This window comes from Bombina bombina, chromosome 2, assembly GCF_027579735.1.
Source record: "Bombina bombina isolate aBomBom1 chromosome 2, aBomBom1.pri, whole genome shotgun sequence".
In the NCBI taxonomy this organism is placed as follows: domain Eukaryota; kingdom Metazoa; phylum Chordata; class Amphibia; order Anura; family Bombinatoridae; genus Bombina; species Bombina bombina.
In genome coordinates this window covers 1445387856-1445415567 of record NC_069500.1, presented here as the reverse complement: position 1 = coordinate 1445415567, position 27712 = coordinate 1445387856, and the positions used below count along the sequence as shown (strand labels likewise).

Sequence of the window (27712 nt, the reverse complement as noted above, 5' to 3'; positions counted from 1 at the left end):
GTGCTATGAGGTGTGTAGATGAAAATAAAACAAAAATAGTACAATATAAAAAATAAAGAAATATATATATATACACATTCTATTGATGTGGGATATATAGCTATTTGTAGGGAGAGAGGGTAAGTATTCTAAAGGGTTATGTGAATGGAAGGATGTGCTGATCAGTTTTTGCAGCTGTCAGTTTAGGAGAATGAAAGTTGTGTGGGAGACTATCTATAAATGAGAGAATGATGGGGTGGGAGGGAAACTATCTTCCAGAGGCTACCTGTTGCAGAGGGCTGTGTGTCAGCTGAAGTAAGTTGGTCTGTGAATTTTCTTTAAAGACTGTGGCAAATATACTTTAAAATTCAGCTGGGGAAGAGAGATATATTAGTGTCAGATTGGCCTGCAAAAAAAGTTAAGGGAGGGGGTATCTATAGACATGTGACACTTGATACTGCTGCGGATAAACACCGCAGAAGAAAAACAAAGTCCTTGCTGTTTGTATGAAGGTGTTGATGCACACATATACTTTTGCACAGTGCTGGCAAACAGACAAAGGGTTTCTCAAAACAGCTTTCCAATCTTGAATTGCATGATGTTGATAACAGCTCCCATATATAAAGAAACAGCACACTGGAGATTACACCAGTGATAGATTAAAACACATAAGTGCCAACGCACATTTCACCCCCACGTAAAGTGTGTGTCTCAGGGGCTCCATCAGGGCATAATTAGTCCACTCCGGACCTTGCTAGGAATGATGAAGTTTATGTTGTAATCATATATATCTCTAGTATTGGGCAATGCTTCAGTATAATAGCCTGTAGGTGGTAATGTCCCCTTTAAGAAAATGGAGCAAGGCATGGAAGCAATCACCTGAACAATATTAGGTGCTATATAAGGAGGAGGTCCACAATAGACTTACAGGATGCATATCAGCAAGGACTTTGTTTTTCTTCTGCGGTGTTTATCCGCAACAGTATCAAGTGTAAAGAACTGTTTACAAAAGGAAAGTTTATCTTTGAAGGATCTGTGGCTTTTTGGAATAAAATGCTGTTTTATCAGCTGGAAAGACATCTGGCCAATAAGGAGCGACCTTTGATGCCAATTTATCAAGCCGTCAACCACAAATACGCTGGAATTCTGCAGCGTAATTGTGGCAAGCTTGATCCGACCTAGTTATCAAAGCCTACAGACCGGAAAAAGTTAAAATTTGTGACGTAACATACGATCCACCGGTCTGAATCCGACACAGATCGATGCTTACGTCATTACAGATGTTCCAAATACAAATTCGGAACTATCTGACTACTTTTGCAAGTTAACAAATTTCTAACAGGTACGTGGCCATTCTGGCCCTACGTTTACACCTAACACCCTAACATAAGCCCCGAGTCTAAACACCCCTAATCTGCCTCCCCGACATCGCCGCAAGCTAAATAAAGTATATTAAACCCTATCCCGCCACTCCCAGACCCCGCCGCAACTGTAATAAAATTATTAACCCCTAAAACCCTGGCCTCCCACATCGCCATAAACTAAATTAAGCTATTAACCCCTAAACCTAACAACCCGCTAACTTTACATTAAAATTACATCATCCCTATCTTATAATAAATTAAAACTTACCTTTAGAATAAAAAAAAAATATTAAACTATTAATTAACCTACCCTAACCATTATACTAAAATTACATTAAACTAGCAATTAAATTAACTATATTACATATTAAAAAACCCTAACCCTACTCAAATTATTTAAATATACTATTAAAAATTACTAAATAACAAAAAAATAAACGCTAAATTACAAAAAATAAAAAACACTAAGTTACAAAAAAACACAGTATCAAAAATAAAAAAGAATTACACCTAATCTAATAGCCCTATAAAAATAAAAAAGCCTTCCCAAAATAAAAAAAACCTAGCCTACAATAAACTACCAATGGCCCTTAAAAGGGTCTTTTGTGGGGCATTGCCCCCAAAAAATCAGCTCTTTACCTGTAAAAAAAATACAAACACCCCCCAACAGTAAAACCCACCACCCACACAACCAACCCCCCCAAATAAAAACCCTATCTAAACAGCCTAAGCTCCCCATTGCCCTGAAAAGGGCATTTGTATGGGCATTGCCTTTAAAAGGGCATTTAGATATTTTACTGCACAAAGTCCCTAACCTAAAAATAAAACCCACCCAATAAACCCTTAAAAAAACCTAACACTAACCCCCGAAGATCCACTTACAGTTTTCGAAGACCGGACATCCATCCTCATCCAAGTGGCAGAAGTCATCATCGAAGCTGGCAGAAGTCTTCATCCAAGCGGGCTGAAGTCCTCATCGAAGCCGGCAGAAGTCTTCCTCCAGGCGGCATCTTCTATCTTCATCCATCCGGCGTGGAGCAGATCTATCTTCAAGACATCCAGCACGGAGCATCCTCTTCTTCCGATGGTCAACGTAGAATGAAGTTTCCCTTTAAGGTATGTCATCCAAGATGGCGCCCCTTACATTCCGATTGGCTGATAGAATTCTATCAGCCAATAGGAATTAAAGGGGAAAAATCCTATTGGCTGTTGCAATCAGCCAATAGGATTGAGCTCGCATTCTATTGGCTATTCCAATCAGCCAATAGAATTCAAGCTCAATCCTATTGGCTGATTGGATCAGCCAATATGATGATTTTCCCCTTTAATTCCTATTGGCTGATAGAATTCTATCAGCCAATCGGAATGTAAGGGACGCCATTGTGGATGACGTACCTTAAAGGGACACTTCATTCTACGTTGGCCATCGGAAGAAAAGGATGCTCCACGCCGGATTTCTTGAAGATGGATGTGTCTAATTGGGAATCTAACGGGAGGTTAAGTTTGCCACCGATAATCAGTGCACCCTTTCGTAATTCAAGAATTTTGTGAGATCATAAATTTGTTTTGGTGCTGATTTGGGGAGTAGGCGTTGACTTGTGACCATTCTGTTGTGTAGGGTACCTACAATTATTAGAAGCCTTCCCTCTGTGTCCTGTTCTATGTGTGTCAAGGAAAAGGGAGAGGAGTGATTTATCAGTATTCCCACCCCATTTTTTTTTTGTGTTGCCTGACACGAAGAAGGTGATAGGAAATTTAGGGTTGGGCCACTTGGGTTCCTTGCCCTTTTTAAAATAGATTTCCTGAATAAATATTATGTCACAGTGTAATCTGATGGCATCTCTAATCAAATGTGATCTCTTTTCTGGGATGTTAAGACCTTTCGTATTCAAGGTCATCACTGTCAAATTACACTATGTGAAGGCATCTTGTAGGGAGGGGGGAGGGAGAGAAAAAAAAAGGGGGGGGGAGAAGGGGGAGATGAGTATAGAGAAAGGTAAGAAAGGGGAGGGAGGGAGGAGAAGTCTAGAGAAGGGTAGGACCCCGGCAGAAGTTTGGGGGTTGGTGAGACTAATGAACTATGTCAACAGAAATTAGTTCCAATGCAACAGCGGAAATAAGGAAGAGATAGTGAAGTCCAAAAAAGGAACAACCTGTCCTGGTTGTGACAGGTAAGTAAGAAATAAGTTAGATTGAGAAAGTGTGGGATCAGTATCCCCACACCCGAAGTGGTTGATGCTGAACATTGTTAGATGGTAGAGTCATTGTTACCCAAAACTGTAAGGAAAAAGAAAAAACTTAGGCGAATCTTAGATGTAAAAGAAAAATGTATTAAATGGGATAGCTTGGTCTGTCATTGGGGTAGCAATAAACATACATTAAAAGAGGAAAAACAGAGTTTTAATGATAATATATAACTGAGCAGCCTCTCATATATGATGTTGGGTAAACCTATAGGCCTGTAGTCAGTCCACTATTAAACTATCCATAGTGGAGGTGTATTCATTCCCCCTAGGCCTATGTTATTAGCTGTGTCTACTTCTATAAGTTACATCCCCAGCGCCAGACAGCTTCCTGTGGCGAGTAACTTATTTAAGGATTGCTAAGTCTACAGCTGGGGGGGGGGTTGGTGGTTGGGTTCAATGGTGCACATTATTATTTCAAGCAGGTTATAAGTTGTTATCTGTTTAGCTTATCTGGGCTGTATTTATTGCTGCTAGGGTTAATTAGAGGCTTTGTGGCATAACTGCAAGTAACAAACACACCTATACACAAAATACAAAAAACAGTATTGTTCATAACTTTGGAATATGTGTAAACTATACTTATCGGGCTCCTCGTGGAGGGTTGCCTGGACAAGAATTTTTCAAGTGCTTATAGTTTGTCCAACATTTATCAGTTACATAACGGAGCTGTCCTCCTGTGAGTCATGATCCTGCTGGGGAGTTGTCCTCTTGTCAGGTGTAACAACAAATTTCCAATGCCTTGCAGAAATCAGGTAGATCAGATGAGGTTCTGTAGATAGCTTGTGCTCCATTTCGAGTTGCTATGATACACACTGGGAATCCCCATTTATACTGAATTTTGTGCGACTAGAGTTCACTAGTGATGAATTTAAGGTCCCTTCTCTTTTGTAAGGTGATTTGGCTCAGATCTGAGAAGAACTGTAAGGGTATTCCTGCATGTGTCACTTCCTTGAGGTTTCTTGCTTTTAGAGATATTATGTCCTTATCCTTGTAGCTCAAGAATTTGATTATAATGTCCCTGGGGGGTGCTTTGGGGGATGGTCTTGGCCACAGAGCTCTGTGGGACCTTTCTAGTGGAATATCAGATGAGTTTGGTGTTCCTTTTATGGTTCTTAATACATCTTGAAGATACCCCTCCAATACATTACTTGTGACTGATTCGGGGACACCCCTAATCCGCATGTTATTCCATCTCCCCCTGTTATCCAAGTCCTCTATTCTGGACAATAAAAACTGTATGTTCCCCTCCTGGTCCTGAATTCTTTGGGAATTGGAGGTAACCTGCATCTGTATAGCCTCATGTTTAGTTTCAAGAGTCTGAACTTGCTGGCTAACAATGGAAATCTTTTTTCAGGTCACCAAACAGTGTTCTCATCTTGGCCAGCACTGCGTGGATGTCAGCCTTTGAGGAAATAACATTAAGGTCTTCTCTAGTGAGGAGTTCTTGTTGCTGTGAGTCTTGTGAGGGACCTGCAACAGGTGCTAGGGATGTGGGGGGAGATGGGTCTATGCTCATCACGTCTACACTTAGTGTTGCTGGTCTGAGGTAATTAGCTAGGCTTGAGTTTTTAGGGCCTTTATCTGTTTTGTTGTTTTTCCTATTGGACATGGTTCAGGCCTAGTCGTGTTTTTTACCTAATTCAAACTGCCTGAGGTGTAATAAACTGCTTGAAAGTGTGCTCTGTGGGCCTTTGTTTGAGTTGGTCAGTCCCTCTGTGTATATACAAGGTCAGGCCCCACAGGAGCAAGCCAGCAAAGCCAAATGCCGATATATGCTGTTATTTCTCAGCGGTCACACTGTGTGTACTGTCCCTGCGGTAGGTGGTGCTTGATGTGCTTAGGATCCGCAGCTATCGAGACAGCCTGTATAAAGCTGCGTGAGTGGGTCGGCATGTGCCAACAATCTGGTGTGGTCTTACCGTGACTCAATGGGATCCAGCCCCACGTGGGATGGCGACTGGGGTCTGACCGGCGGTTGTGGTATGTTCTCTTAGGCTTAGTCCCTTGTTTACATCTGATGTGGTCCTCTGGTGCCAGTTATGTAAGTCGGGTCTCCTCTGGTAATTTGCTTGCTCCTTCTGTGTCTCCGTTCGACACCGGCTCAGCTATTCAGGAGCTCTGTGCTGCACCGTCCGCTTCAGATTGTGGGCAAGTAGCTGTAGAGACACTTATGGCAGCATGTAAGCGAGTGTATCGGCCCCCGGGCAGTATACAAACAGCTCCCATGTCAGCAATGGCAGATAGGTGCTCTGATGCAAGCGAGGCCTTAGGACCTCCTAGGTCGCAGATGGCCACGCTGCTCCGAAGTTTCATTTACTGCTTGTTTAGCTTTAAAATTGTGACCCCCGTAGGTTACTGAGTTTGGGCCCAAGTTTTATATAAAGATCATATTAGGTAATGCTCTATTATTTATTTAAAATCGGGTGTGGGGCTTAAGAGCCAGGTTTCAAGCAGCTATCATCCTGCGTGGCCAGGCTCCGCCCCCCCCGATGCTTTTATTCTTTATTGTCTACATTAACCCGAAATAGAATCAGCTGGCGTAACGTAACACTGGGCTGACAAAAAGACAGTAATTTACATGAAATGATAGTAAATTAAAGAAATACAATAATTTTAGACTTTAATTTTTAAATATCAAATATACTTTACAACATGGAATTCCCAATTGAAGAAATGCAGAACAAGTGGTAACCTTAGTATACTAGCTCCTAAACAACACTCATGGCCAGCATCTTCTTTCTCTTGCACAGAAGCACCACTAATTCCAACTAACTACCTAGTCTCATCCTGAATTACTAAACTAGAGCTACCAGTAATGACCTGTATCTTCCTGCTCTGGTCTACAACCACCAGTAATGCCTGCATCTTCCTGCTCTGGACTAGAACCACCAGTAATGTCCTGTATCTTCCTGCTCTGGTCTAGAACCACAAGTAATGCCTGCATCTTCCTGCTCTGGTCTAGAACCACCAGTAATGCCTGCATCTTCCTGCTCTGGTCTAGAACCACCAGTAATGCCCTGCATCTTCCTGCTCTGGTCTAGAACCACCAGTAATGCCCTGCATCTTCCTGCTCTGGTCTAGAACAGCCAGTAATGCCTGTATCTTCCTGCTCTGGTCTAAAACTAACAGTAATGCCCTGTATCTTCCTGCTCTGGTCTAGAACATCCAGTAATGTCCTTATCTTCCTGCTCTGGTCTAGAACATCCAGTAATGTCCTGTATCTTCCTGCTCCAGTCTAGAACATACAGTAATGCCCTGAATCTTCCTGCTCTGGTCTAGAACCACCAGTAATGTCTGTATCTTTCTGCTCTAGTCTAGAACCACCAGTAATGCCTGTATTTTCCTGCTCTGGTCTAGAACCACCAGTAATGCCTGCATCTTCCTGCTCTCGTCTACAACCAATGGTAATGTCCTGTATCTTCCTGCTCTGGTTTAGAACATCCAGTAATGCCCTGTATCTTCCAGCTCTGGTCTATAACTAACAGTAATGCCCTATATCTTCCTGCTCTGGTCTAGAACATCCAGTAATGTCCTTATCTTCCTGCTCTGGTCTAGAACATCCAGTAATGTCCTGTATCTTCCTGCTCCAGTCTAGAACATACAGTAATGCCCTGAATCTTCCTGCTCTGGTCTAGAACCACCAGTAATGTCTGTATCTTTCTGCTCTAGTCTAGAACCACCAGTAATGCCTGTATTTTCCTGCTCTGGTCTAGAACCACCAGTAATGCCTGTATCTTCCCGCTCTGGTCTAGAACCACCAGTAATGCCTGTATCTTTCTTCTCTGGTCTAGAACCACCAGTAATGCCTGCATCTTCCTGCTCTGGTCTAGAACCACCAGTAATGCCTGCATCTTCCTGCTCTCGTCTACAACCAATGGTAATGTCCTGTATCTTCCTGCTCTGGTTTAGAACATCCAGTAATGCCCTGTATCTTCCTGCTCTGGTCTATAACCTCCAGTAATGCCCTGCATCTTCCTGCTCTGGTCAAGAACATCCATGAATGCCTGCATCTTCCTGCTCTGGTCTAGAACCACCAGTAATGCCTGCATCTTCCTGCTCTGGTCTAGAACCACCAGTAATGCCTGCATCTTCCTGCTCTGGTCTAGAACCACTAGTAATGCCTGCATCTTCCTGCTCTCGTCTAGAACCAATGGTAATGCCCTGTATGTTCCTGCTCTGGTTTAGAACATCCAGTAATGCCCTGTATCTTCCTGCTCTGGTCTATAACCTCCAGTAATGCCCTGCATCTTCCTGCTCTGGTCAAGAACATCCATGAATGCCTTCATCTTCCTGCTCTGCTCTAGAACCACCAGTAATGCCCTGTATCTTCCTGCTCTGGTCTAGAACCACCAGTAATGACTGCATCTTCCTGCTCTGGTCTAGAACCACCAGTAATGCCCTGTATCTTCCTGCTCTGGTTTAGAAAATCCAGTAATGCCCTGTATCTTCCTACTCTGGTCTAGAATGGTCAGTAAGGCCCTGTATCTTCCTGCTCTGGTAAAGAACATCCATGCATGCCTGTATCTTCCTGCTCTAGTCTAGAACCACCAGTAATGCCTGTATCTTCCTGCTCTGGTCTAGGACCACCAGTAATGCCCTGTATCTTCCTGTTCTGGTCTAGAACCACCAGTAATGTCATGTATCTTTCAGCTCTGGTCTAGAACCACCAGTAATGCCTGTATCTTTATTCTCTGATCTAGAACCTCCAGTAATGCCCTGTATCCTCCTGCTCTGGTCTAGAACCACCAGTAATGCCTGTATCTTCTTGCTCTGGTCTATAACCACCAGTAATGACCGCATCTCCCTGCTCTGGTCTAGAACCACCAGTAATGCCTGCATCTTCCTGCACTGTTCTAGAACCAACGGTAATGCCCTGTATCTTCCTGCTCTGGTTTTGAACATCCAGCAATGCCCTGTATCTTCCTGCTCTGGTCTAGAATGGCCAGTAATGCCGTGCATCTTCCTGATCTGGTCAAGAACATCCATGAATGCCTTCATCTTCCTGCTCTACTCTAGAACCACCAGTAATGCCCTGTATCTTCCTCTTCTGGTCTAGAACCACCAGTAATGTCCTGTATCATTCTGCTCTGGTCTAGAACCACCAGTAATTCCTGTATCTTCCTGCTCTGGTCTAGAACCACCAGTAATGCCCTGTATCTTCCTGTTCTGGTCTAGAACCACTAGTAATGTCCTGTATCGTCCTGCTCTGGTCTAGAACCACCAGTAATGCTTGTATCTTCTTGCTCTGGTCTATAACCTCCAGTTTTGCCTGTGTCTTCCTGCTCTGGTCTAGAACCACCAGTAATGCCTATATCTTCCTGCTCTGGTCTAGAACCACCAGTAATGTAACCGGCTCTGGCCTAGAACAGCCAGTAATGCCCTGCATCTTTCTGCTCTGGTCTAGAACCACCAGTAAAACCTGTATCTTCCTGTCCTGGTCTAGAACTATCAGTAATGCGCTGCATATTCCTGCTCTGGTCTAGGACCACCAGTAATGCCTGGTATTTTCTTGCTCTGCTTTAGAAGCGCCAATAATGCCTGGTATCTTCCTGCTCTGGTCTAGAAGCACTAGTGATTTTTGGTAAATTCCTGCTCTGGTCTAGAAGCACAAGTGATGCCTGGTAACTTCTTGCTCTGGTCTAGAACAGCCAGTAATACCAGGTATCTTCCTGCTCTGGTCTAGAAGTGCCAGTGATGCTTGGTAACTTCCTGCTATGGTCTAGAATCACCAGTAATTCTCATGAAATTCTAGCTTTGGTCAAAAAGCACAAGTGATGTCTGGTAACTTCATGCCATGGTCTAAAATTGCCAGTGATGCCCAGTAACTTCCTGCTATGGAATAGGAGTGCCAGTGATGTACGGTAAATTCTTGCTCTGGCCTAGGAGTGCCAGTGATGCCCAGTAACTTCCTGGTCTGGTCTAGAAGCACCAGTGATGTCTGGTAACTCCCTGGTCTGGTCTAGAAGCACCAGTGATTACTATTAACTTCCCGCTGTGGTCTAGGAGCCCCAGTTATGCCTGGTAACTTCCTGCTCCGGTCTAGAAGTGCCAGTGGGGCCTGGTAACTTTCTGCTCTGGTCTAGAAGTACAAGTGATGCCCGGTAACTTCCTGCTCTGGTCTAGGAGCCCCATTGATGCCTGGTAACTTCCTGCTCTGGTCTAGAAGCGCCAGTGTGGCCTGGTAACTTCCTGTTCTCATTCTGATTAGTTATTGTTGCCTAGCAACTTTGTGTTCTTGCACTTAAGTACCACCCTAGCCAGTAACTTCCTATACTAGCTTGGAACTGCCTGATCACTAACCTACTTTAGTTCAGACAGTAATCCCCAGTGCTACACCACTAAAACCCCGACCTAGTCAGTGATGATGACCAGAAATCTTGAGTCCTGTCCCTAACTCAGGCAGGTAATAGACAGTATGCTTCAATTTATGAACTTTCACTTTAATATCTTGGTTGGCAGATGCCAGCTCATATCTTTTGTGCCAGATATTAATGGATATCATTGAAAACTGCACTATCTGGGTAATTTGGCTAATTGTATCCACAAATGCTCTGCACAAGCTACATTTACCAGTAAATGAAAGGCTAGCTAGTTGGTGCTGGCCTTACTACTGATGCCACTTTGTGACAATATCCTATCGGCACTTGTATGATGACAACTGCTGCATATATTTGGCAGATTATTAGTGGGCATGATGTTGCTGTGCCCCAATGAGCAGACCTGAGACTTTGGTGAGGCTGTACATCAGCAGGTTGGTGGTATTAATGTTCACATGGTACTGTCCATACAAAGGGACATAAATGGCTATATCAAGCCTTCTAGTAATATCCAGCTAAGCTTCACTAGTCCAAGAAAACAGATGTAAAATAAAATATTCCTTCAGACAAACAGCTGTTGCTGAGGTTAAGTCTCTGTGCCCCTTTATCACAGCAGTCACATAAGTGTGCACATGAATTAATGTCCATCATAAAACAAATCATGCCTGTCCTCATGGCAAGTCACCCGAAGGACCTTCACGGGATTTATCTTCATCATCATAAATCTCCTCATCATCTGCCACATCAAATACCCCAAAGTGAAGATCAGCAGCTTCAAAAGCTAAAGGGGAATCTATAGGTATAAATATATACATAGTGAGTATAAGTAAAGAGGTAAGTAGCAGACCGGTACATGGGGAGTTATAGGGAAGGAGGCAGCAGATAAGAGGTGAGATAAAAAAAGGAGGCAGCAGGTAGGTGGTGAGATAAAGGGAAGGAGGCAGCAGGTAGGTGGTGAGATAAATGGAAGGAGGCAGCAGGTAGGTGGTGAGATAAAGGGAAGGAGGCAGCAGGTAGGTGGTGAGAAAAAGGGAAGGAGGCAGCAGGTAGGTGGTGAGATAAAGGGAAGGAGGCAGCAGGTAGCTGGTGACATAAAGGGAAGGAGGCAGCAGGTAGGTGGTTAGATAAAGGGAAGGAGGCAGCAGGTAGGTGGTGAGATAAAGGGAAGGAGGCAGCAGGTAGGTGGTGAGATAAAGGGAAGGAGGCAGCAGGTAGGTGGTGAGATAAAGGGAAGGAGGCAGCAGGTAGGTGGTGAGATATAGAGGAGACGGCAGGTAGGTGGTGAGATATAGGGAAGGAAGCAGCAGGTAGGTGGTTAGATAAAGGGAAGGAGGCAGCAGGTAGGTGGTTAGATAAAGGGAAGGAGGCAGCAGGTAGGTGGTTAGATAAAGGGAAGGAGGCAGCAGGTAGGTGGTGAGATACAGGGAAGGAGGCAGCAGGTAGGTGGTGAGATAAAGGGAAGGAGGCAGCAGGTACATGGTGAGATAAAGGGAAGGAGGCAGCAGGTAGGTGGTGAGATATAGAGGAGACGGCAGGTAGGTGGTGAGATATAGGGAAGGAGGCAGCAGGTAGGTGGTTAGATAAAGGAAAGGAGGCAGCAGGTAGGTGGTTAGATAAAGGGAAGGAGGCAGCAGTTAGGTGGTTAGATAAAGAGGAGGCAGCAAGTAGTTGGTGAGATATAGAGGAGATGGCAGGTAGGTGGTGAGATATAGGGAAGGAGGCAGCAGGTAGGTGGTTAGATAAAGGGAAGGAGGCAGCAGGTAGGTGGTGAGATATAGAGGAGACGGCAGGTAGGTGGCGAGATATAGGGAAAGAGGCAGCAGGTAGGTGATGAGATATAGGGAAGGAGGCAGCAGGTAGGTCTTTAGATAAAGGGAATGAGGCAGCAGGTAGGTGGTGAGATATAGAGGAGACGGCAGGTAGGTGGTGAGATATAGGGAAGGAGGCAGCAGGTAGGTGGTTAGATAAAGGGAAGGAGGCAGCAGGTAGGTGGTGAGATATAGAGGAGACGGCAGGTAGGTGGTGAGATATAGGGAAAGAGGCAGCAGGTAGGTGGTGAGATATAGGGAAGGAGGCAGCAGGTAGGTCTTTAGATAAAGGGAATGAGGCAGCAGGTAGGTGGTGAGATATAGAGGAGACGGCAGGTAGGTGGTGAGATATAGGGAAGAAGGCAGCAGGTAGGTGGTGAGATATAGGGAAGGAGGCGGCAGGTAGGTGGTTAGATAAAGGGACAGAGGTGGCAGGTAGATGGTTAGGTAAAGGGAAGGAGGCAGCAGGTAGGTAGTGAGATATAGGGACGGAGGTGGAAGGTAGGTGGTGAGCTATAGGGAAGGAGGTGGCAGGTAGGTGGTGAGATAAAGGGAAGTAGGCAGCAGGTAGGTAGTAAGATAAAGGGAAGGAGGCAGCATGTAGGTGGTGAGATATAGAGAAGGAGGTGGCAGGTAGGTGTGAGATAAAGGGACAGAGGTGGCAGGTAGATGGTTAGGTAAAGGGAAGGAGGCAGCAGGTAGGTAGTGAGATATAGGGACGGAGGTGGAAGGTATGTGGTTGGATAAAGGGAATAAGGCAGCAGGTATGTGGTGAGATAAAGGGAAGGAGGCAGCAGGTAAGTGGTGAGATATAGAGAAGGAGGTGGCAGGTAGGTGTGAGATAAAGGGACAGAGGTGGCAGGTAGATGGTTAGATAAAGGGAAGGAGGCAGCAGGTAGGTAGTGAGATATAGGGACCGAGGTGGCAGGTAGGTGGTGAGATAAAGGGAAGGAGGCAGCAGGTAGGTGGTGAAATATATAGAAGGATGCGGCAGGTAGGTGGTAAGATAAAGGGAAGGAGGTGGCAGGTAGGTGGTGAGATAAAGGGAAGGAGGCGGCAGGTAGGTGGTTAGATAAAGGGAAGGAGGCAGCAGGTAGGTGGTGAGATAAAGGGAAGAAAGTGGCAGGTAGGTGGTTAGATAAAGGGAAGGAGGCCGCAGGTAGGTGGTGAGATAAAGGGAAGGAGGCAGCAGGTAGGTGGTGAGATATAGAGGAAGGAGGCGGCGAATATGTTACAGGGTATAAAAGGGGTGAGTATTCAGTAGGTTACCAGCAGGAAGAGAGTGAGTAAGCAGTAGGTTACCAGCAGTAAGAGAGTGAGTAAGCAGTAGTTTACCAGCAGGAAAAGCGAGTAAGCAGTAGGTTACCAGCAGGAAGTGAGTGAGTAAGTAGTAGGTTACCAGCAGGAAGTGAGTGAGTAAGCAGTAGGTTACCAACAGGAAGCGAGTGCGTAAGCAGTAGGTTACCAGCAGGAAGTGAGTGAGTAAGCATTAGGTTACCAGCAGGAAGAGAGTGAGTAAGCATTAGGTTACCAGCAGGAAGAGAGTGAGTAAGCAGTAGGTTACCAGCAACAAGAGAGTGAGTAAGCAGTAGGTTACCAGTAGGAAGAGAGTGAGTAAGCAGTAGGTTACCAGCAGGAAGAGAGTGAGTAAGTAGTAGGTTACTAGCAAGAAGAGAGTGAGTAAGCAGTAGGTTACCAGCAGGAAGAGAGTGAGTAAGCAGTAGGTTACCAGCAGGAAGAGAGTGAGTAAGCAGTAGGTTACCAGCAGGAAAAGAATAAGTAAGCAGTAGGTTACCAGCAGGAAGAGAGTGAGTAAGCAGTAGGTTACCAGCAGGAAGAGAGTGAGTAAGCAGTAGGTTACCAGCAGGAAGAGAGTGAGTAAGCAGTAGGTTACCAGCAGGAAGAGAGTGAGTAAGCAGTAGGTTACCAGCAGGAAGAGAGTGAGTAAGCAGTAGGTTACCAGCAGGAAGAGAGTGAGTAAGCAGTAGGTTACCAGCAGGAAGAGAGTGAGTAAGCAGTAGGTTACCAGCAGGAAGAGAGTGAGTAAGCAGTAGGTTACCAGCAGGAAGAGAGTGAGTAAGCAGTAGGTTACCAGCAGGAAGAGAGTGAGTAAGCAGTAGGTTACCAGCAGGAAGAGAATGAGTAAGCAGTAGGTTACCAGCAGGAAGAGAGTGAGTAAGCAGTAGGTTACAGCAGGAAGAGAGTGAGTAAGCAGTAGGTTACCAGCAGGAAGAGAGTGAGTAAGCAGTAGGTTACCAGCAGGAAGAGAGTGAGTAAGCAGTAGGTTACCAGCAGGAAGAGAGTGAGTAAGCAGTAGGTTACAAGCAGGAAGAGAGTGAGTAAGCAGTAGGTTACCAGCAGGAAGAAAGTGAGTAAGCATTAAGTCACCAGCAGGAAGAGAGTGAATAAGCTGTAGATTACCAGTAGGAAGGGGCGAGTAAGCAGTAGGTTACCAGCAGGAAGGGGGGAGAATAAGCAGTAGGTTACCAGCAGGAAGAGAGTGAGTAAGGAGTAGGTTACCAGCAGGAAGGGGGGAGAATAAGCGGTAGGTTACCAACAGGACGAGAGTGAGTAAGGAGTAAGTTACCAGCAGGAAGGGGGCGAGTAAGCATTAGGTTACCAGCAGGAAGAGAGTGAGTAAGCAGTAGGTTACCAGCAGGAAGAGAGTGAGTAAGCAGTAGGTTACCAACAGGAAGAAAGTGAGTAAGCATTAAGTCACCAGCAGGAAGAGAGTGAATAAGCTGTAGGTTACCAGTAGGAAGGGGCGAGTAAGCAGTAGGTTACCAGCAGGAAGGGGGGAGAATAAGTAGTAGGTTACCAGCAGGAAGAGAGTGAGTAAGGAGTAGGTTACCAGTAGGAAGGGGGGAGAATAAGCAGTAGGTTACCAACAGGACGAGAGTGAGTAAGGAGTAAGTTACCAGCAGGAAGGGGGCGAGTAAGCATTAGGTTACCAGCAGGAAGAAAGTGAGTAAGCAGTGGGTTACCAGCAGGAAGAGAGTGAGTAAGCAGTAGGTTACCAGCAGGAAAGGAGTAAGTAAGCAGTAGGTTACCAGCAGGAAGAGAGTGAGTAAGCAGTAGGTTACCAGCATGAAGAGAGTGAGTAAGCATTAGGTTACCAGCAGGAAGAGAGTGAGTAAGCAGTAGGTTACCAGCATGAAGAGAGTGAGTAAGCAGTAGGTTACCAGCAGGAAGAGATTGAGTATGCAGTAGGTTACCAGCATGAAGAGAGTGAGTAAGCAGTAGGTTACCAGCAGGAAAGGAGTGAGTAAGCAGTAGGTTACCAGCAGGAAGAGAGTGAGTAAGCAGTAGGTTACCAGCAGGAAAGGAGTGAGTAAGCAGTAGGTTACCAGCAGGAAGAGAGTGAGTAAGCAGCAGGTTACCAGCAGGAAGAGAGTGAGTAAGCAGTAGGTTACCAGCAGGAAGAGAGTGAGTAATCAGTAGGTTACCAGCAGGAAGAGAGTGAGTAAGCAGTAGGTTACCAGCAGGAAGAGAGTGAGTAAGCAGTAGGTAACCAGCAGGAAGAGAGTGAGTAAGCAGTAGGTTACCAGCAGGAAAGGAGTAAGTAAGCAGTAGGTTACCAGCAGGAAGAGAGTGAGTAAGCAGTAGGTTACCAGCAGGAAAGGAGTGAGTAATCAGTAGGTTACCAGCAGGAAGAGAGTGAGTAAGCAGTAGGTTACCAGCAGGAAAGGAGTGAGTAAGCAGTAGGTTACCAGCAGGAAAGGAGTGAGTAAGCAGTAGGTTACCAGCAGGAAGAGAGTGAGTAAGCAGTAGGTTACCAGCATGAAGAGAGTGAGTAAGCAGTAGGTTACCAGCAGGAAAGGAGTGAGTAATCAGTAGGTTACCAGCAGGAAGAGAGTGAGTAAGCAGTAGGTAACCAGCAGGAAGAGAGTGAGTAAGCAGTAGGTTACCAGCAGGAAAGGAGTGAGTAAGCAGTAGGTTACCAGCAGGAAGAGAGTGAGTAAGCAGTAGGTAACCAGCAGGAAGAGAGTGAGTAAGTAGTAGGTTACCAGCAGGAAGAGAGTGAGTAAGCAGTAGGTTACCAGCAGGAAGAGAGTGAGTAAGCAGTAGGTTACCAGCAGGAAGAGAGTGAGTAAGCAGTAGGTTACCAGCAGGAAGAGAGTGAGTAAGCAGTAGGTTACCAGCAGGAAGAGAGTGAGTAAGCAGTAGGTTACCAGCAGGAAGAGAGTGAATAAGCAGTAGGTTACCAGCAGGAAGAAAGTGAGTAAGCATTAAGTCACCAGCAGGAAGAGAGTGAATAAGCTGTAGTTTACCAGTAGGAAGGGGCGAGTAAGCAGTAGGTTACCAGCAGGAAGGGGGGAGAATAAGCAGTAGGTTACCAGCAGGAAGAGAGTGAGTAAGGAGTAGGTTACCAGCAGGAAGGGGGGAGAATAAGCAGTAGGTTACCAACAGGAAGAGAGTGAGTAAGCAATAGGTTACCAGCAGGAAGGGGGGAGAATAAGCAGTAGGTTACCAACAGGAAGAGAGTGAGTAAGCAGTAGGTTACCAGCAGGAAGAGAGTGAATAAGCTGTAGGTTACCAGTAGGAAGGGGCGAGTAAGCAGTAGGTTACCAGCAGGAAGGGGGGAGAATAAGCAGTAGGTTACCAGCAGGAAGAGAGTGAGTAAGGATTAGGTTACCAGCAGGAAGGGGGGAGAATAAGCAGTAGGTTACCAACAGGACAAGAATGAGTAAGGAGTAAGTTACCAGCAGGAAGGGGGCGAGTAAGCATTAGGTTACCAGCAGGAAGAAAGTGAGTAAGCAGTGGGTTACCAGCAGGAAGAGAGTGAGTAAGCAGTGGGTTACCAGCAGGAAAGGAGTAAGTAAGCAGTAGGTTACCAGCAGGAAGAGAGTGAGTAAGCAGTAGGTTACCAGCATGAAGAGAGTGAGTAAGCAGTCGGTTACCAGCAGGAAGAGAGTGAGTAAGCAGTAGGTTACCAGCAGGAAGAGAGTGAGTAAGCAGTAGGTTACCAGCAGGAAGAGAGTGAGTAAGCAGTAGGTTACCAGCATGAAGAGAGTGAGTAAGCAGTAGGTTACCAGCAGGAAAGGAGTGAGTAAGCAGTAGGTTACCAGCAGGAAGAGAGTGAGTAAGCAGTAGGTTACCAGCAGGAAAGGAGTGAGTAAGCAGTAGGTTACCAGCAGGAAGAGAGTGAGTAAGCAGTAGGTTAGCAGTAGGAAGAGAGTGAGTAAGCAGTAGGTTACCAGCAGGAAGAGAGTGAGTAAGCAGTAGGTTACCAGCAGGAAGAAAGTGAGTAAGCAGTAGGTTACCAGCAGGAAGAGAGTGAGTAAGCAGTAGGTAACCAGCAGGAAGAGAGTGAGTAAGCAGTAGGTTACCAGCAGGAAAGGAGTGAGTAAGCAGTAGGTTACCAGCAGGAAGAGAGTGAGTAAGCAGTAGGTTACCAGCAGGAAAGGAGTGAGTAAGCAGTAGGTTACCAGCAGGAAGAGAGTGAGTAAGCAGTAGGTTACCAGCATGAAGAGAGTGAGTAAGCAGTAGGTTACCAGCAGGAAAGGAGTGAGTAATCAGTAGGTTACCAGCAGGAAGAGAGTGAGTAAGCAGTAGGTTACCAGCAGGAAGAGAGTGAGTAAGCAGTAGGTTACCAGCATGAAGAGAGTGAGTAAGCAGTAGGTTACCAGCAGGAAAGGAGTGAGTAAGCAGTAGGTTACCAGCAGGAAGAGAGTGAGTAAGCAGTAGGTTAGCAGCAGGAAGAGAGTGAGTAAGCAGTAGGTTACCAGCAGGAAGAGAGTGAGTAAGCAGTAGGTTACCAGCATGAAGAGAGTGAGTAAGCAGTAGGTTACCAGCAGGAAAGGAGTGAGTAATCAGTAGGTTACCAGCAGGAAGAGAGTGAGAAAGCAGTAGGTTACCAGCAGGAAGAGAGTGAGTAAGCAGTAGGTTACCAGCATGAAGAGAGTGAGTAAGCAGTAGGTTACCAGCAGGAAAGGAGTGAGTAAGCAGTAGGTTACCAGCAGGAAGAGAGTGAGTAAGCAGTAGGTTAGCAGCAGGAAGAGAGTGAGTAAGCAGTAGGTTACCAGCAGGAAGAGAGTGAGTAAGCAGTAGGTTACCAGCAGGAAGAGTGTGAGTAAGCAGTAGGTAACCAGCAGGAAGAGAGTGAGTAAGCAGTAGGTTACCAGCAGTAAGAAAGTGAGTAAGCAGTAGGTTACCAGCAGGAAGAGAGTGAGTAAGCAGTAGGTAACCAGCAGGAAGAGAGTGAGTAAGCAGTAGGTTACCAGCAGGAAAGGAGTGAGTAAGCAGTAGGTTACCAGCAGGAAGAGAGTGAGTAAGCAGTAGGTTACCAGCAGGAAAGGAGTGAGTAAGCAGTAGGTTACCAGCAGGAAGAGAGTGAGTAAGCAGTAGGTTACCAGCATGAAGAGAGTGAGTAAGCAGTAGGTTACCAGCAGGAAAGGAGTGAGTAATCAGTAGGTTACCAGCAGGAAGAGCGTGAGTAAGCAGTAGGTAACCAGCAGGAAGAGAGTGAGTAAGCATTAGGTTACCAGCAGGAAAGGAGTGAGTGATCAGTAGGTTACCAGCAAGAAGAGAGTGAGTAAGCAGTAGGTAACCAGCAGGAAGAGAGTGAGTAAGTAGTAGGTTGCCAGCAGGAAGAGAGTGAGTAAGCAGTAGGTTACCAGCAGGAAGAGAGTAAGTAAGCAGTAGGTTATTAGCAGGAAGAGAGTGAGTAAGCAGTAGGTTACCAGCAGGAAGAGAGTGAGTAAGCAGTAGGTTACCAGCAGGAAGAGAGTGAGTAAGCAGTAGGTTACCAGCAGGAAGAAAGTGAGTAAGCATTAAGTCACCAGCAGGAAGAGAGTGAATAAGCTGTAGGTTACCAGTAGGAAGGGGCGAGTAAGCAGTAGGTTACCAGCAGGAAGGGGGAGAATAAGCAGTAGGTTACCAGCAGGAAGAGAGTGAGTAAGGAGTAGGTTACCAGCAGGAAGGGGGGAGAATAAGCAGTAGGTTACCAACAGGAAGAGAGTGAGTAAGCAGTAGGTTACCAGCAGGAAGGGGGGAGAATAAGCAGTAGGTTACCAACAGGAAGAGAGTGAGTAAGCAGTAGATTACCAGCAGGAAGAGAGTGAGTAAGCAGTAGGTTACCAACAGGAAGAGAGTGAGTAAGCAGTAGGTTACCAGCAGGAAGAGAGTGAGTAAGCAGTAGGTTACCAGCAGGAAGAGAGTGAGTAAGGAGTAGGTTACCAGCAGGAAGGGGGGAGAATAAGCAGTAGGTTACCAACAGGACGAGAGTGAGTAAGGAGTAAGTTACCAGCAGGAAGGGGGCGAGTAAGCATTAGGTTACCAGCAGGAAGAAAGTGAGTAAGCAGTGGGTTACCAGCAGGAAGAGAGTGAGTAAGCAGTAGGTTACCAGCAGGAAAGGAGTAAGTAAGCAGTAGGTTACCAGCAGGAAGAGAGTGAGTAAGCAGTAGGTTACCAGCATGAAGAGAGTGAGTAAGCAGTAGGTTACCAGCAGGAAAGGAGTGAGTAATCAGTAGGTTACCAGCAGGAAGAAAGTGAGTAAGCATTAAGTCACCAGCAGGAAGAGAGTGAATAAGCTGTAGGTTACCAGTAGGAAGGGGCGAGTAAGCAGTAGGTTACCAGCAGGAAGGGGGAGAATAAGCAGTAGGTTACCAGCAGGAAGAGAGTGAGTAAGGAGTAGGTTACCAGCAGGAAGGGGGGAGAATAAGCAGTAGGTTACCAACAGGAAGAGAGTGAGTAAGCAGTAGGTTACCAGCAGGAAGGGGGGAGAATAAGCAGTAGGTTACCAACAGGAAGAGAGTGAGTAAGCAGTAGATTACCAGCAGGAAGAGAGTGAGTAAGCAGTAGGTTACCAACAGGAAGAGAGTGAGTAAGCAGTAGGTTACCAGCAGGAAGGGGGGAGAATAAGCAGTAGGTTACCAACAGGAAGAGAGTGAGTAAGCAGTAGGTTACCAGCAGGAAGGGGGGAGAATAAGCAGTAGGTTACCAACAGGAAGAGAGTGAGTAAGCAGTAGATTACCAGCAGGAAGAGAGTGAGTAAGCAGTAGGTTACCAACAGGAAGAGAGTGAGTAAGCAGTAGGTTACCAGCAGGAAGAGAGTGAGTAAGCAGTAGGTTACCAGCAGGAAGAGAGTGAGTAAGGAGTAGGTTACCAGCAGGAAGGGGGGAGAATAAGCAGTAGGTTACCAACAGGACGAGAGTGAGTAAGGAGTAAGTTACCAGCAGGAAGGGGGCGAGTAAGCATTAGGTTACCAGCAGGAAGAAAGTGAGTAAGCAGTGGGTTACCAGCAGGAAGAGAGTGAGTAAGCAGTAGGTTACCAGCAGGAAAGGAGTAAGTAAGCAGTAGGTTACCAGCAGGAAGAGAGTGAGTAAGCAGTAGGTTACCAGCATGAAGAGAGTGAGTAAGCAGTAGGTTACCAGCAGGAAAGGAGTGAGTAATCAGTAGGTTACCAGCAGGAAGAGAGTGAGTAAGCAGTAGGTTACCAGCAGGAAAGGAGTGAGTAATCAGTAGGTTACCAGCAGGAAGAGAGTGAGTAAGCAGTAGGTTACCAGCAGGAAAGGGGTAAGTAAGCAGTAGGTTACCAGCAGGAAGAGAGTGAGTAAGCAGTAGGTTACCAGCATGAAGAGAGTGAGTAAGCAGTAGGTTACCAGCAGGAAAGGAGTGAGTAATCAGTAGGTTACCAGCAGGAAGAGAGTGAGTAAGCATTAGGTTACCACCAAATTGGACGTTTGAGTTAAGGTCATTAGGAAAGTTAAGGGGTTTGGCCCTTACCATGGGGGACTACTGTTAACCTTGCTGGTGCAGAAATCTCTCCTAATACATTCCAGGCATGACACACGTACACTCCTGCATCTCTCTGTCTCACCCGATGAATCTGCAGCCAACCAGTGACACGATGTCTCTGAGGTCCCCCACGAGACTAAAAGGCGGAGAACAGGAGAGAGTGTCAAATAAAGGAAAACTAAACAGGATATACAGAGAGTGCGGCGCACATGCACTGATAGAGAAGAGAGACACAGAGAGAGATCCATGCACAGATAGAGGGGAGAAACACAGAGTGAGGAACATGCACAGATAGAGGAGAGAGACACAGTGAGGCGCACGTTCACTGATAGAGGGGGGAGACACAGAGTGAGGCGCAAGTGCACAGAGAGAGGAGAGAGACACAGAGTGAGTCACATGCACACAGAGAGAGGAGAGAGACAGAGTGAGGCGCATACACACAGACAGAGGGGAGAGACACTGAGTGAGGCGCATGCTTACAGACAGGGGGGAGACACAGAGTGGGGCGCATGCACAAAGACAGAAGGGAGACACAGAGTGACGTACATGCACACAGACAGAAGGGAAAGACACAGAGAAAGGCGCATGGACACAGACAGAAAGGAGAGACACAGAGTGAGCGCATGCATACAGACAGAGGGGGAGACACAGAGTAAGGCGTGTCACGGATACCAGACCCCCAAGGTTAACCCCCACCCCCTACTACATGGCTCACTCCCTGTTACATTAGATTTGGCCATTTCATGGCTTATGGGATCTCCTACATGAGTGCTATGTGTTGTTTTGCTGTGTACACTTGGTCATAGAAGAATTGATCTATGACTGGGAAAAACCCTCCAAGCTGGCCGAGCTCCTAGAACTCCCGGTCGGCCACCTTACAACCAGCCGCCTTTCGCCCCAGAACTCCGCTCTTTTGGGGATTGCTAACCCCTAGGGAGGACAAGAGGTGGGGGGATTACCGGAGGAGAGCTCCTTTGGGAACCATGGTTTTTGGACACTCCTACCGCTATAACTTCAATGGGCTGTATCTCCAGGCCCCAAGTAACGAATCACGCTGCGTTTTGGACTGTGGCATCTGGGGTCCGGGGATTTTGTGGGACTATGGCTGCTATGGAGGCGCCGGTCTGTCTGGAGGGACGGGAATGGTGGGTCGAGGAATACAAGAGGCTGCTAGATCTCATTAAGCAGTGTGCCAAGGCTATACAAATCTGGGGTGCAGCCCTCTGGGATTCATGGACGTCGACCATGGAGGAGTGGCAACAAAGAAAAAGGGAACCAGGGCTGCTGGATCATGATCAGCAGTCTGGCTCCGAGCTTATGGTCTTGGACCAGGGGGCCACCCTAGCAGAAGTGCTGGCAACAGGGCAGAGAGCTGCCGGCCTCTGCCCAGCACCTGAAACAGCTCCAGGAAACCAGGGAGAGGAGGTAGGCGACCTCCTGCCTCTTACACAGAACCCCTTCCCGGGAGAGGAGACAGTCGGTCTCTCTCCCCAGGGGCAGAGCCAGGAGCAGGGAGAGGAGACAATCGGTCTCTCTCCCCAGTGGCAGAGCCATCCCCTGGGAGCAGAGGTAGTCTTCCTCCTTCCCTGTAAGCAGAACCCTTTCCTGGGAGAGGAGACAGTCGGTCTCTCTCCCTAGTGGCAGAGCCAGGAGCAGGGAGAGGAGACAGTCAGTCTCTCTCTCCAGCGGCAGAGTCATCCCCTGGGAGTGGAGATAGTCGTCCTCCCTACCCATAAGCAGAACCCCTTCCTGGGAGAGGAGACAGTCAGTCTCTCTCCCCAGCGGCAGAGCCAGGAGCAGGAAGAGGAGACAGTCAGTCTCTCTCCCCAGCGGCAGAGCCATCCCCTGGGAGCGGAGGTAGTCGTCCTCCCTCCCCTTATGCAGAACCCCTTCCTGGGAGAGGAGACAGTAGGTCTCTCTCCCCAGCCGCAGAGCCAGGAGCCGGGAGAAAAGACAGTCGGTCTCTCTCCCCAGCGCCATCCCCTGGGAGCAGAGGTAGTCGTCCTCCCTCCCCATACACAGAACCCCTTCCTGGGAGAGGAGACAGTCTGTCTCTCTCCCCAGCAGCAGAACCCCTTACCAGGGGAGGAGACAGTCGGTCTCCCTCCCCATTGGCAGAGCAGTTTCCCAAGGAGCGGAGGTAGCCAACCTCCCTCCGCATAGCCATCCCTTGGGAGCAGAGGTAGTCCTCCCCCCTCCCCATAAGCATAACCCCTTCCTGGGAGAGGAGACAGTCGGTCTCTCTCCCCAGTGGCAGAGCCAGGAGCAGGGAGAGGAGACAGTCGGTCTCTCTCCCAAGCGGCAGAGCCATCCCCTGGGAGCAGAGGTAGTTGTCCTCCCTCCCCTTACGCAGAACCCCTTCCTGGGAGAGGAGACAGTCGGTCTCTCTCCCCAGCCGCAGAGCCAGGAGCCGGGAGAAAAGACAGTCGGTCTCTCTCCCCAGCGCCATCCCCTGGGAGCGAGGTAGTCGTCCTCCCTCCCCTTACACAGAACCCCTTCCTGGGAGAGGAGACAGTAAGCCTCTCTCCCCAGCAGCAGAACCCCTTACCAGGGGAAGAGACAGTGGGTCTCCATCCCCAGTGGCAGAGCAGTTTCCCAAGGAGCGGAGGTAGCCAACCTCCCTCCGCATAGCCATCCCCTGGGAGCAGAGGTAGTCCTCCCCCCTCCCTGTAAGCATAACCCCTTCCTGGGAGAGGAGACAGTCGGTCTCTCTCCCCAGTGGCAGAGCCAGGAGCAGGGAGAGGAGACAGTCGGTCTCTCTCCCAAGAGGCAGAGCCATCCCCTGGGAGCAGAGGTAGTCATCCTCCCTACCCGTAAGCAGAACCCCTTCCTGGGAGAGGAGACAGTCGGTCTCTCTCCCCAGCGGCAGAGCAAGGAGCAGGGAGAGGAGACAGTCGGTCTCTCTCCCCAGCGGCAGAGCCATCCCCTGGGATCGGAGGTAGTCGTCCTCCCTCCCCTTATGCAGAACCCCTTCCTGGGAGAGGAGACAGTCGGTCTCTCTCCCCAGCCGCAGAGCCAGGAGCCGGGAGAAAAGACAGTCGGTCTCTCTCCCCAGCGCCATCCCCTGGGAGCGAGGTAGTCGTCCTCCCTCCCCTTACACAGAACCCCTTCCTGGGAGAGGAGACAGTCAGTCTCTCTCCCCAGCAGCAGAACCCCTTACCAGGGGAAGAGACAGTCGGTCTCCCTCCCCAGCGGCAGAGCAGTTTCCCAAAGAGCAACCTCCCTCCGCAGCAGTAGATCTCCTTCTCGGGAGAAGAGACAGACGGTCTCTCCCCTCAGTAGCTTGGCAGGGTCTCTACTCTTTCTCATCCTGGAGTATTTCTCACAGGGGGCATGCCAGGGGGGTACCCGCTCATGCAGTTGGTGCCACAAGTTTAGGCACCCGAGTTTTGCCTGCCCCACCAAGGAGCAACTTCCACCTTCAGTCAGGAAACCAGCAATGGCTTTGTTGGATACCTGCCCTAGCAGTTGGTGCCACAAGTTTGGACACCCGAGTCTTGCCTGCCCCACCAAGGAGCAACCTCACCCTCCAGTCTGCGGTGGGAATACAGCCGGGAAACCGGCACTGGATTTGTTTGTGAGTGGGTCAGCTGGTACTCAACCAAGTGTCACAGAGGGAGGCAGTGTTGCCATGGAACCTAAAGACACTAGAACTTGTGGGAGAGCAACTGTTTGGGAGCCGGCCTTGGCAAACTTGTTTGGGACTTTGCATTGTGTGCCTATCCTTGTGCCTAGGGTGCAGGGAATAAACACTGGCAGGAACCCCCCAGGATGCCCCAAGCCCACGAGAGATGGGATAACCTTCCCCAGCAACTGAGAATTGGAGGGCCACCATTGGACAGCCCCAGGCAAAACCGCTAAGGGTCTAGCCGGGTCTGCTGAACTTGAGGGGGGAGATGTCACGGATACCAGACCCCCAAGGCTAACCCCTACCCCCTACTACATGGCTCACTCCCTGTTACATTAGATTTGGCCATTTCATGGCTTATGGGATCTCCCAAATGCGTGCTATGTGTTGTTTTGCTGTCTACACTTGGTCATGGAAGAGCTGATCTATGCCCGGGAAAAACCCTCCTAGGCTGGCCGGGCTCCTGGAACTCCCTGGAGGTGCGCCGCTCCCCCGGGATTACCCCAAAACCGTCACATCTGGGTCCTGGGATTCTGTGGGATTATGGCTGCTATGGTGGTGCCGGTCTGTCTGGAAGGGCGGGAATGGTGGGAAAATTGTGGGATTGTCCAGTGTCTTATCAAGATGAGCTTTGTGTATAAAAGGAGTGTATGTTTTACAATAAAATCAGTTCTTGTTTTACCTGAATGCTACTATATCTAGTTATTTGGGTGGGCTCCAGCTAAAATCACTTTCCTGGGCTACATAGCAGCCTGTTCCAAGCAGAGGAAGGACCCTCTGGAAGAGCTACCTAGTCTGGGTAGCCAGAGTCTGCCACAGGGTGGGACCCTAAATACTGGTACTGTTGGGCATCAGGGGTGGCTACAGGCTGTGGTCACTTGCCAGCTACATAGATGCCGTCGGAAGGGAGGAAGCAGGACCTGTTTGGCGGAGCTACCCAGTCGGGGTATCCGTCACAAGGTGCATGCACACAGACAGAGGTGAGAGACACAGAGTGAGACGTATGCACACAGACAGAGGTGGGAGAGACAGAGTGAGGCGCATGCACACAGACAGAGGGGAGAGAGACAGAGTGAGGCGCATGCACACAGACAGAGGGGAGAGACACAGAGTGAGACGTATGCACACAGACAGAGGGGAGAGAGACAGAGTGAGGCGCATGCACACAGACAGAGGGAGAGAGACAGAGTGAAGTGCATGCACAGAGACAGAGGGGAGAGAGACAGAGTGAGACGCATGCACACAGACAGAGGGGAGAGACACAGAGTGAGGCGCATGCACACAGACAGAGGGGAGAGACACAGAGTGAGGCGCATGCACACAGACAGAGGGGAGACAAAAAGTGAGTCAAATGCACACAGAGTGGAGAGAGAAAGAGTGAGGAGCAGGCACAGACAGAGTGGAGAGAGAAAGAGTGAGGAGCAGGCACAGACAGAGTGAGGCGCATGCACACAGATAGAGGGGAGAGACACAGAGTGAGACGCATGCACACAGACAGAGGGGAGAGAGACAGAGTGAGGTGCATGCACACAGACAGAGGGGAGAGAGACAGAGTGAGGTGCATGCACACAGACAGAGTGGAGAGAGAAAGAGTGAGGCACATGCACACAGACAGAGGAGAGAGACACAGAGTGAGGTGCATGCACACAGACAGAGTGGAGAGACACAGAGTGAGGTGCATGCACACAGACAGAGGGGAGAGACACAGAGTGAGGCGCATGCACACAGACAGAGGGGAGAGACACAGAGTGAGGCGCATGCACACAGACAGAGGGGAGAGACACAGAGTGAGACGCATGCACACAGACAGAGGAGAGAGACACAGAGTGAGGTGCATGCACACAGACAGAGTGGAGAGACACAGAGTGAGGTGCATGCACACAGACAGAGGGGAGAGACACAGAGTGAGGCGCATGCACACAGACAGAGGGGAGAGACACAGAGTGAGGCGCATGCACACAGACAGAGGGGAGAGACACAGAGTGAGACGCATGCACACAGACAGAGGGGAGAGACACAGAGTGAGACACATGCACACAGACAGAGGGGAGAGAGACAGAGTGAGGCACATGCACACAGACAGAGGGGAGAGAGACAGAGTGAGGCACATGCACACAGACAGAGGGGAGAGAGACAGAGTGAGACACATGCACACAGACAGTGGGGAGAGAGACAGAGTGAGGCACATGCACACAGACAAAGGGGAGAGAGACAGAGTGAGGCGCATGCACACAGACAGAGGGGAGAGACACAGAGTGAGGCACATGCACACAGACAGAGGGGAGAGAGACAGAGTGAGGCACATGCACACAGACAGAGGGGAGAGAGACAGAGTGAGGCACATGCACACAGACAGAGGGGAGAGACACAGAGTGAGACACCTGCACACAGACAGAGGGGAGAGACACAGAGTGAGACATCTGCACACAGACAGAGGGGAGAGACACAGAGTGAGACACCTGCACACAGACAGAGGGGAGAGACACAGAGTGAGACACCTGCACACAGACAAAGGGGAGAGACACAGAGTGAGACACCTGCACACAGACAGAGGGGAGAGACACAGAGTGAGGCACATGCACACAGACAGAGGGGAGAGACACAGAGTGAGGCACATGCACACAGACAGAGGGGAGAGACACAGAGTGAGGCACATGCACACAGACAGAGGGGAGAGACACAGAGTGAGGCACATGCACACAGACAGAGGGGAGAGACAGAGTGAGACACATGCACACAGACAGAGTGGAGAGACACAGAGTGAGACGCATGCACACAGACAGAGGGGAGAGACACAGAGTGAGGCACATGCACACAGACAGAGGGGAGAGACAGAGTGAGACACATGCACACAGACAGAGGGAGAGAGACAGAGTGAGGCGCATGCACACAGACAGATGGGAGAGAGACAGAGTGAGGCGCATGCACACAGACAGAGGGGGACACACAGAGAGCAGAGACACAGAGAGAGACACATGCACACAGACAGATGGGAGAGAGACAGAGTGAGGCGCATGCACACAGACAGATGGGAGAGAGACAGAGTGAGGCGCATGCACACAGACAGATGGGAGAGAGACAGAGTGAGGCGCATGCACACAGACAGATGGGAGAGAGACAGAGTGAGGCGCATGCACACAGACAGAGGGGGACACACAGAGAGCAGAGACACAGAGAGAGACACATGCACACAGACAGATGGGAGAGAGACAGAGTGAGGCGCATGCACACAGACAGATGGGAGAGAGACAGAGTGAGGCGCATGCACACAGACAGATGGGAGAGAGACAGAGTGAGGCGCATGCACACAGACAGAGGGGAGAGAGACAGAGTGAGGCGCATGCACACAGACAGATGGGAGAGAGACAGAGTGAGGCACATGCACACAGACAGAGGGGGACACACAGAGAGCAGAGACACAGAGAGAGACACATGCACACAGACAGATGGGAGAGAGACAGAGTGAGGCGCATGCACACAGACAGATGGGAGAGAGACAGAGTGAGGCGCATGCACACAGACAGTGGGGAGAGAGACAGAGTGAGGCACATGCACACAGACAAAGGGGAGAGAGACAGAGTGAGGCACATGCACACAGACAAAGGGGAGAGAGACAGAGTGAGGCGCATGC

The 27712-nt window shown here is 48.7% G+C and overlaps 1 protein-coding gene across 1 annotated transcript in view; it reads right to left on the bottom strand.

Annotated features, from left to right (window-relative positions):
- Positions 1-10577: 10577 nt before the first annotated feature.
- Positions 10578-27712, bottom strand: part of LOC128647619 (kazal-type serine protease inhibitor domain-containing protein 1-like) — a 71583-nt gene continuing 54448 nt past the window's right edge. The window contains exons 3-4 of the mRNA XM_053700375.1: positions 20442-20589; positions 10578-10699 (exon numbers count right to left, since the gene is read on the bottom strand). Coding sequence (XP_053556350.1) covers positions 10578-10699; positions 20442-20589 — 270 coding nt within the window. The remainder of the gene's footprint in view (positions 10700-20441; positions 20590-27712) is intronic.